This window comes from Engraulis encrasicolus, chromosome 9, assembly GCF_034702125.1.
Source record: "Engraulis encrasicolus isolate BLACKSEA-1 chromosome 9, IST_EnEncr_1.0, whole genome shotgun sequence".
Lineage (NCBI taxonomy): Eukaryota > Metazoa > Chordata > Actinopteri > Clupeiformes > Engraulidae > Engraulis > Engraulis encrasicolus.
Window position 1 is genome coordinate 9,897,484 of NC_085865.1, and position 9,975 is coordinate 9,907,458.

A 9,975-nucleotide genomic window follows, 5' to 3' on the forward strand; every position below is an offset into this window, starting at 1 on the left:
CAGATGAGAGATGGTGCCATTACAGATTGCCCCGTTCATTTCTACAGAGGTGGAAAGAGTACTAAAATATTGTACTCAAGTACAAGTACTGTTACTCTGTTGAAAATGTACTCAAGTACGAGTAAATTTACCAGTCAAAAAATCTACTCAATTAAAAAGTAAATAATTTAAAATGTACTTTGAGTAAAAGTAAAAAGTTACTTTTTTTTTACAATCAGCGTTTTGTGCCTCTAGATGTGCAAGGGGTGCACTGGGTTAGAAAAAGAACAGCTAATGTTGATCTCCTATGAGATAAGTGAATCTCCATCGTCAGCCTCCATGTCGGCCATCATCGTTTGAGTGAGAGACAGGTTGCACGCGCCAACTCTTTATAGGCTACCGTAAACTAGGCTAGAATTCTTTTTTTTTTTTTACTCAGTAACGCTTGTGCTGTGAAATGTACCGAAGTACATTACTCGAAAGAAAATGTACTTAAGTAAAAGTAAAATTAAAAATTTTAAAAAGTAGTTTAAAAAGTACAAGTACACAAAAAAGCTACTCAATTACAGTAACGCGAGTAAAGTAATTAGTTACTTTCCACCTCTGCATTTCTATGGATGCTTTAAGTGTTTTGACTCCTCCTAAAGTGTCTCTGCTAATATACAGAGAAGGATAGGGCCTACTGACTCCCCAACATTCCCACATCAGTGATTGCTCTTGTGAAAGCTTGGAGAATTCACTATAATACAGAACTGCGTGACCTCATTGATTTGCCTCCAACAGGAGTTTTGACAAGTGCGGTGCTTTTCAACCATAAGTAAGCCATGTAAGGTTTGGGTTCTAGAACCAAGAATGGGTTCTACAACCATGCACGATTCTAAAATTACATTCTCAGAGTGAAATGTTTAGAAATTACGAATGTGATCGTTGGCTTGCTTGCAAAAGAGACGGAATTTACATTTCCACAAAATTCACCAAAACCCTCACCATGAGAATACAGAATAAAATTTAATTTCATTTTTTTCCCTTTAAATTGATACCCTGTCATTTCTGGAAGTTGTTCATTTTACACCTTACCTTTCTAAATAATTGAACATTATCCTTCTCCTGTTCTTCCATTCTCAAGAGTTCTTCCAGTCTCAAGAGCTAGCCCCATACAAGTCAATGATAATTATGCGTTTGAAACGAGAATTAAATCACCAGATTAAGAACAGCTGGAGCAACAAAAGAAAAGTGAAACTCAATTGTATGATTCAGTTGCTGAACCATATTTTTACAAAATAGTGAAATAAATCCATTCATTCATTCATTCATTTATTTATTTATTTCAACTCAAGGGATGGTGTGAAGTGAGCTCTTTTCCAGAAATGGTGGAGGATCACCAAGAGAATCATAACCTGAAAAGAGAAGGGGAAAAATAAAGTCACACATTGTTGAATACATGGGTTCTAAATTTTGTTTATAACCTGACTGCGCGAACCTAGCTGCGCACAACTCAACCTCTGATTGTTGGAAACCGCTGTCGGTCAAAACAATTAGCTCACGTGGTTGGCTGCCAGTGTCTTGGCCCTCCTCATAACATCGTGTTGATAAACACTGAGAACCCATGTATAGGATAAGCCAAATGCTTGAGCGTGCATACAGACTCAATACTCAATAGAAAAAGCCACTAGAAAAACATTTAAACAAACCATTTAGTCTTCAATGCTTCAGGAAGACACATGGCCCATCTTGGAGAGATCAGGGTCAGGGTTGTACAGATGCCGTGCTTGCCCTAGAAACATCTTGACCCAGTCAGTTTCAACTGGGAACTGCAAAAGCTGGCCCTGTTACCCCATCTGAAGCCCAATGTCAACACCCCCAGGTCAAGGGAGCGTTTGTTCAAAAAAGGTTGGGAACCACTGATCTAGCTCTCTAGTCGAGTCCGGGATGGCAGCCTTTTCCATTGCACAGATTTGGATTCAGAAGACGCCGTCCCAGGCGGCGCGTTGATCTCCTCCTGATCCTGCTGGCCAGGTTTGGTTGTAGCCTCTGGATCACCATGGATGCCCGTCCAGACACCTTGTTTTGATTTAGCCCGCGTCCGCTCTTGGGACTGCTTTTGCTTCTGTTGCATAGGTGTGGAGGTCACTGGATGTTGCTCAGGTTCGGCGGTCGCGTGATGATGCACAGGTTCAGAGGTCGCCTGATGACGCTGCTCAGGTTCAGAGGTTGCCTGATGACGCTGCTCAGGTACGGAGGTCGTCTGCTGCTGCTCAGGTTCGGAGGTCGTCTGCTGCTGCTCAGGTTCAGAGGTCGCCTGATGATGCTGCTGCTGCCGCTCAGGTTCAGAGGTCGCCTGATGCCGCTGCTCAGGTTTGGAGGTCGCCTGATGATGATGATGATGATGATGATGCTGCTGCTGCTCAGATTCAGAGGTCGCCTGATGCTGCTGCTGCTCAGGTTCAGAGGTCACCAGATGTTGCAGTTTCCTCCGTTGCTCAGGTGTGGAGGTCGCCGGATGCTGCACAGGTGTGGAGGTCGCCGGATGCTGCACAGGTGTGGAGGTCGCCGGATGCTGCTGCTGCTGCTGCTCAGGTTCCGAGGTCGCCTGATGCTGCAGTTTCCTCCGTTGCTCAGGTGTGGAGGTCGCCGGATGCTGCACAGGTGTGAAGGTCGCCTGATGCTGCAGTTTCCTCTGTTGCTCAGGTTTGGAGGTCACTGAATGTTGCTCAGGTGTGGAGGTCGCCTGATGATGCACAGGTGTGGAGGTTGCCTGATGCTGCTCAGGTTCAGAGGTCGCCTGATGCTGTTGCTGCTCATCATTGAAGGGTAGCTGCTGCCCTTGCTGCTCAGGATCGGATGAATCCTGTGAGGCCCCAGGTAGCTTCTCGTTCTGCTGCACATGTTCAGAGGTGGCCCCATTGTTGTTGCCAATCACTATGTGGGTATGGACAAATGTGGATGGTGGCGAGTCAATGATGTTTGTGTACGGGTCAAATGCAAGGATAGTCGTGGACGGGTCGACCTCAATACTGTTGCTGACACTTGTCGACGGCTGGAAACTAATGCTGTGGCTGTGAATGTTAATGTCAATGTCAATGTCGACACTTTTGGACAGCTGGTGTATGGACAGTTGGTGCATGGACAGTTGCTGCTTCTGAAGCGTAGGATCGGATGTAACCTGACGGTTCAAGGATGTTTTTTGCTCATCCATCTGCTGATGCACAGGTCTGGATGTACTCTGTGTCACAGGCGATACCTTCTGGTTCCCTAAAAAAAAAAAAAAAGGGATAGACATAGGGTTGAGCTTATTGCACATTATTAGTTATGAAAGGGCGTTACTTAAACCACAGAAAAAAAATCTTGAAGGTGACCTTATTGTCCTTACCATTTGCAAGTCGGATGCCATTGGAGGCAATGGCTAAAATGAACACAGCTAACCTATCGTACAAAGAGAAATGTTAGGCATCATGGTACTGCTAAATAACAAACATCAAATATAAAGCCAAGCCAGTAAAATACACACATTAAGTCTGCTTTACTGAGGCCCATCATGAAGCAATGCCACTCCACGCTGGCTTCCTAAAAGCAATATCAATGGTTCAGGCTGCTTTTAGTTCAGAGGCAATTTTGTCTCAACCAATCAGATTGATTGCAGAAACAAGATCAGCAGAGGGAATAATTAGTACAATCATGTGTGGTAAGTGCAGAGGCAGGGCCACTGATAGCTTTTAATTCAGGGGCAATTTTGTCTTAACCAATCAGGGGTCCGTTTCTCGATTCTTGTCGTTGCTAACCGTCTTAAGACCGTCTTAAGACCGTCTTACCGTTCCCTTGGATTTAGTGGTGAGCGTCGCTGTCGAGAGAGAGTTGAGTCGCTCTTACGAAGGACTTTGCTAACGACGATAGCAAAGACGCTTTCGAGAAACGGACTCCAGAGTCATCTGAAGGTCCCCCTCACCCAGGGGCGATTCTAGTGTCAGGTGGGGCCCCAAGCGAAAATGCAAAACAATGAACATTTGAACCAAAAACACCACTACTGTAGCACAGTATGGACTGTTATTCACTATCTAGGGGCCTGGGGGCCCCAAGCGGCTGCCTGCCTTGCCTGGTGGCAAGATGTGCCTCTGCCCTCACCCAATACATGCAATGTAATGAGGACCACCCCCCTTGTTTAATGAATATCAATAGCCCTCCTCCAAGCTCTAGCCTTGCACCTGTTACTTTGCTCGTGAATGTGGGTTACGCCCCTTTGTGGGGGAAAGCAAGCTGAATGTCTAATTAACCAACATGCTACATCGGCTACCCTAAATGAACACATTCCATACTTCAGCCATGGCTGTTTGGCTATATTATTATATGGCTATATAACACAACACGTTTTCGGCATGTTGCACATGAACAACGCTATTCTACAGGTCCTTGTCTTTCGTTTATTCTTTCCCAACACCATCAATCTTGGCTTCCCCCCCAATGTTTTCCCCCAAAAAAGGGCATAACGCACATGGAAAATGTCAAGCTGTTTATGCGTATGGCACCTGAGTGATGAGTAGCCGGTAGCATGACACATTTTCACCCATGGATTGGCCACCACAGAGTCCTGAAAGTCTTTGGGAGGTGCTGGAGAAGGCTTTGTGCTGTGTTCTGACCCGACTCAATTGAAAATGAACTCATTGATGCCTGATGACTCGTATGTTATTTGACCTTTGGTGCCTGGAGCAACATATACGCTGCATTCAGGCTCATGAGAGTTTTGCTTTTGCAATAAAAAGGTGGGTATGTTACAGCTGAATGAACACATTCTAATGCACGACGAGGGTCTTAGGGTTTAAATACAACTTATTTCATGTTATGTGCATCAGGGGGCGAGACATTTTGTTTTTTTAGAGGCTGAGGGCCACTTTCCCAACAAGGGCTTATAGGCATTCAGCAGGCGGGTTTTTTTGCAGGTGCTTCAGGCATCAATGGGTTAATGCAACTCTGGATCGAAACAAGTGACCCTGCAGGAGCTTATTTGCTACGTTTACATGAGTTTTAATTCCAAATTAATAATTCAGAATCAAATAGATAAGTCGAATTTACTTTGATCTTTCATTTAATTCCGAATTAAGACGTGTTTACATGATATTGAAAACGGAATTAAGCTTTATTCAGAAATAAATGGAGTTAATTCGGAATTAAAACCATCATGTAAACATAGCAATTGAAACAATGACATCCAAATGTGCACCATAATCAAAGTTGACCAACTTTTTTTGGAGCGGTAGTGTCTCTCTCTCTCCCGGCATGTCTAACAAAACATCCCATTTGATGCAGTATTTCGCAAACTTTTCAGAGACCAATCAACTGAGTTAATGGGCTTGCAGTTTTAAGTCACAAATATAGCCTATAAAAGGCGATCTTGGCAATTCTAACTACTTTTTCTGGAAATCCCTTTGTGGACCACTTAAAGGGACATTGTGCAGGAAATGGTCAAAAAAGGTACTGCAACTATGCTGCTCATTGAAACTGGGTTGCCTATTGCCAAATTTGATCTTTTCATGAACATTTACTCAGTAATAAACTAATATTTTCTAGTATGGCCCAAGTACAGTCAGTTTTACAGCAAAAAATGTCTATTTCTGGAAATTCAAAATGGCGGACCATGGAGAAGATCCCCCTTTTCATGTATGAAAAGTCCAATTTTTCCAGTCATAATGAACACTGAATTTGATGGTGGTGGTAAATATGCATGAACAAGGTAACATTAGTGAATGGGTGGCATACATTTTGGAAATAAACTAAAAAATCTCAGTGTCAGATCATGGACCACACTGAGCATCAGCGCTTTTTAAAAGGCTGACTGTAATGTTTTTAGTAGTCCATGGAGTAGTCAATTTCCAGAATTCATGCTGCCCATTCACAAATGTCACATTTTTCACAAATACCACCACTATCAAGTTGTATGTATTCATAACTGGGAAAATTGCATTCTTCATAAATGTAAAAGGTGGATGTTCTCCATGTCTGCCATGTTCACATTAACAGCAAAACTTGGTGTACTGGTCATACTAGAAAATATTAGCCAATTGCTCTGTACAACAGTAATGAAAAGATCAAACTTGGCAGTAGGGAGTGGTTTCAATGGGGGAAAAGATCAATTATTTGGCGTCAATTCCCTTTAAGCAGCACAGTTTTGGGTTTTCGTTGAAAATTAGCTAGTAACAACGTGAATATTGAAATGAAACCTAATGATTTGAGAATAGACAATATTTTATAAAGAGACACCTGCACAACTACTGTTAAAAAAGGGAGGGGGGAAAAATGCAACTCCTGTCAATTAAGGAAGCAAATTTAAGAGGTAACCAACACATGAACCATGCATTTTTTTGCATTTTGTTAAGTGTACCACCCCTGAAACTATTTTAAGATACTGTCCACCTACTGACGTTACTCAGGTAGTATTACCAAGTACACCAAATAGCAATTTTAACTGATCGGATTAGTTTGCAAAACCTTAGCCACCATGAAGACACACCAATAATTTCATCATAATCATTTTTTATTGAAGGTTCATTTTTAAAACACACAAGACCTGAAAAGAGAAAACAGAAGTTAATGATGACATTTAAAACCATGACCAGTATGAAATCAAAGTTAACAATAACATTTAAATCAAGTATTCAATTACAAGAAACTCCAAAACATGCCCTACCCGTCAGCCCATGGTCTCCCCAAGATAAGCCAAGTAGCTTGAAACTTCCGGGTCGAGGAAAATATTTGCAGACCGATAGGAAGACTCATCTTGACCAGTCTGATCAGTCTGACGCCAGCAGGTGGTACACTCAGATCCGCCGGTGACAGAGGGACGGTCTGGCCTCGACCCACTCTGCACAGATGGGGGACTGTCTGAAGTAGAACCATCTTGGTACCATGAAGGATAGACCCAATTTGAATCCCCCTCGTTTTGCTGCACTGGTTTGGACCTTGGCCTAAAGGACGGCTGCTGGTTCTGCTGCACATGTTTGGATGTACGCTGTGGCTTCCAGCTGTTGAAGGATGTCTGTTGCGCGGGTTTGGACGGACCCTGTGTACTCCAGGATGGCTGCTGGTTCTGCTGCACTGACTTGGACAAACCTTGTGGACTCCAGGATGGCTGCTGGTTCTGCTGCACGGACTTGGACGACCCCGGTCCCCTCCAGGACGGCTGCTGGTTTTGCTGCTGTGTGGGTTTGGTTGCGGTCACCTTGTAGCCAATAACACTAGTGCTGGTACTGGTGCGCCTAGCTGGCTTATAGCCAGTGCTGCCGAGTCCAATGGATGGTTGGTAACTGCTGCCGCTGCTCAGAGAGCTATAGTTACTGATGCCGGAGGTTGAAGGCTTGTAGCCATCACTGCTGCTACTGCCAGAGGAGGAAGAGCCATAGTTACCAGAGGAGGAAGGACCGTGGCTACCAGAGGATGAAGGGCCATGGTTACCAGAGGAGGAAGGTTTGAAGCCATCGCTGTTGCTACTGCCAGAGGAGGAATGGCCATAGTTACCAGAGGATGAAGGGCCATAGTTACCAGAGGAGGAGGGGCCATAGTTACCAGAGGAGGAGGGGCCATAGCTACCGGAGGAGGCAGGTTTGAAGCCGTTGCTGTTGCTACTGCCAGAAGAGGAATGGCCATAGTTACCAGAGGATGAGGGTTTGTAGTCATCACTGGTGCCCGTTGAGTGGGGCTTGTACCTGCCATCACTGCTACTTCCTGGGTACGAAGTGTCGGTGAAGCCGGTGCTGCCACTTGAGGTGGAAGGCTTGTAACCACCAGGCGACGCATCTTCACCATAACCATACCAGTTGCTTGGATACCCTGAAACGCCAAAATAGGCAGAAACTTGGTGAACAATGTAATACAAGTAGAGTAGCTCCTTCATCTAGCAAATAGAAAATAGAAGTCTAGCAGCCTATATGAAATACAAAAGGCAAGACTAAATGTACACTACCAGTAGTCATTAAGGCAGTAGAGGTTCTAGTCATTTGGGGGCCCTTTGAATGGGTTTTGCTGGTATATTTGTGTGTGTGTGTGTGTGTGTGTGGGGGGGGGGGGGTAAGTTAGGCAAGTTAGCGTTGAGTCCATGGCCTTACCATTTGCAAGCATGAGGTCATGGCAGGCAAAGGCCAAAATCAGCATGGCCAACCTACAAGTACAAAAACAAATGTTAGGCATGGATAACAGCAACAATGAAATCTTGAAGCTAAAAAAAACAATTACCAGGAAAACTTGGGGATGGCAGAAATGGAAGATCGCAAAGAAGTGAACATTTTGAAACGCTGCTCCAAACCTTGTCTCAAAACATTCATGCTCCGTGAGGATGATGCTACACTAGGCGGGATGTGTGGTGAAAGCACGTTTTGATCAAAATCAAAGTGTGACCTATTGTGCTGGTAGCGCAACTGCACATTACCTGGGCCCGACAGTTGTCATTCCTAAGAGTAAAATACTTGCATCAGCTAAGCCAGTGTTTCACCTGGCCTTTAAAAATAAAGGGTTTCATAATGAAGACAAAACATAATATCATTTGAGTTTACACATTAGCAGGTAGATTTAACCACTGCGGAGACTGGTTCCAGATTGTTCCGAAAGCTCATGGAACAATTGTTTCAACTCCTTCAGCATTTCACAAAGCTTCATCTTGCCCATCACAAAGACAACAACCTTTAAAATCCTTACCTCAACTCTCTTCCAGGACCCATCCACATCATGCTGGAGTACTAGTTGCTACCTCCACACTGTCACACAGAAACAGCAGCTGAGGCAGCATTTAATTCAGAGGCCATTTTGTTTCAACCAATCACATGCTGAGTATGGAAACAAGATCAGCTGAACAGCATTTGGATTCTGGGTGTACGTCACTTGATTCCACTTTATCAGCGTTTAACCCAATTTAATTATAATTGGTCAGGATTTTGGTCGACTGCCTCAAAGATAATACATGGGCTAAAATGTCGATAGAATTGCCACTCTGTTCCATTTTACTCCATTCCAGGTTTCTTGGTATGGTTTGCAAATTACTAGTCACTCACACCCTTCTCCCAACTGGCTGTAGATTTGTAGCATACCGTTCAACAAAATTACCAGAAACTTTTTATTGGAATGTAACATCTGAAGCAAAATTCCCTGGTGCAGACTTGTTGCTGGTGCAAATTGTTGAATTATGCTAATTATTATTAGATTATTGTAATTGCCTAATTGAGAAATACATGATTTAGATCACAATTTCAAAAGCTGCATATAACTTGGTTTGACAAAGTTGTTAAGCATTTAGGCATTTTAAACCCTTTACCATCTCACTACATTGCTTGCTACTTGTGTTTAAATCATTAAATGGAATGGGACCCACATATCTACTGGATATGTTTCAGCTGTATGCACCAACCAGGTCACTAAGGTCAACGGAGAAGAATTTGCTGGTGATTCCAAAAGTCAAAACAAAGTGTGGAGAGGCAGCCTTTAGCTTTTATGCTTCAAAGCTTTGGAACCAGCTTCCAGATGACGTAAAAAATGCACCCACTATTGATAGCTTTAAATCTAGACTCAAGACAAAGCTGTTCTCAGATGCTTTCCCCTAGCTTAAATTACATATCATTTTTATTATTATTATTATTTTTTTATGTTTATTTAATTTGTATTATTTTATTTTATTAATAGTTTTGCCTTATGTTCTATCTTAATGTTTTAAATGTTTTTTGACTCGAATTCATTTCCTTCTTTCTTTCCTGTTTCCTTTCATTTACATTTGCTAACTTTGTGAAGCACATTGAGTTGCACCTGTGTATGAAATGCGTTATATAAATAAACTTGCCTTGCCATGTATTACAAGAAGTTTCACTTTTTTTTTTTTGCTAATTCATTACACCAATGACATTCAAGTGTTCGTGAATTTGTTCATCTACTTCATACAACTGATCAAACGTTGAGAGAATTAAATGTTGAATGTAGAGAAAATTAATGTTGATAGAGTTATGCTCCATGGTTCTCCATATCCAACTC

General features: G+C 42.9%; 2 protein-coding genes across 2 annotated transcripts; both read right to left on the bottom strand.

Moving 5' to 3' along the window:
• Nucleotides 1–1,288: 1,288 nt before the first annotated feature.
• Nucleotides 1,289–3,551, bottom strand: LOC134454966 (G-box-binding factor-like). Its single transcript, XM_063206044.1, has 4 exons — nt 3,488–3,551; nt 3,350–3,402; nt 1,671–3,231; nt 1,289–1,376 (listed from the first exon to the last, which is right to left on the bottom strand). The coding sequence occupies exons 1-3, from the start codon at nt 3,514–3,516 to the stop codon at nt 1,886–1,888; spliced, it is 1,428 nt and encodes a 475-aa protein (XP_063062114.1). The 5' UTR covers nt 3,517–3,551; the 3' UTR covers nt 1,289–1,376; nt 1,671–1,885.
• Nucleotides 3,552–6,481: 2,930 nt separating this feature from the next.
• On the bottom strand, nt 6,482–8,727 carry LOC134454968 (hornerin-like). Its single transcript, XM_063206045.1, has 4 exons — nt 8,656–8,727; nt 8,070–8,122; nt 6,656–7,794; nt 6,482–6,535 (listed from the first exon to the last, which is right to left on the bottom strand). Exons 1-3 carry the CDS (start codon nt 8,685–8,687, stop codon nt 6,659–6,661), a joined length of 1,221 nt encoding a protein of 406 aa, XP_063062115.1. The 5' UTR covers nt 8,688–8,727; the 3' UTR covers nt 6,482–6,535; nt 6,656–6,658.
• Nucleotides 8,728–9,975: the final 1,248 nt, after the last annotated feature.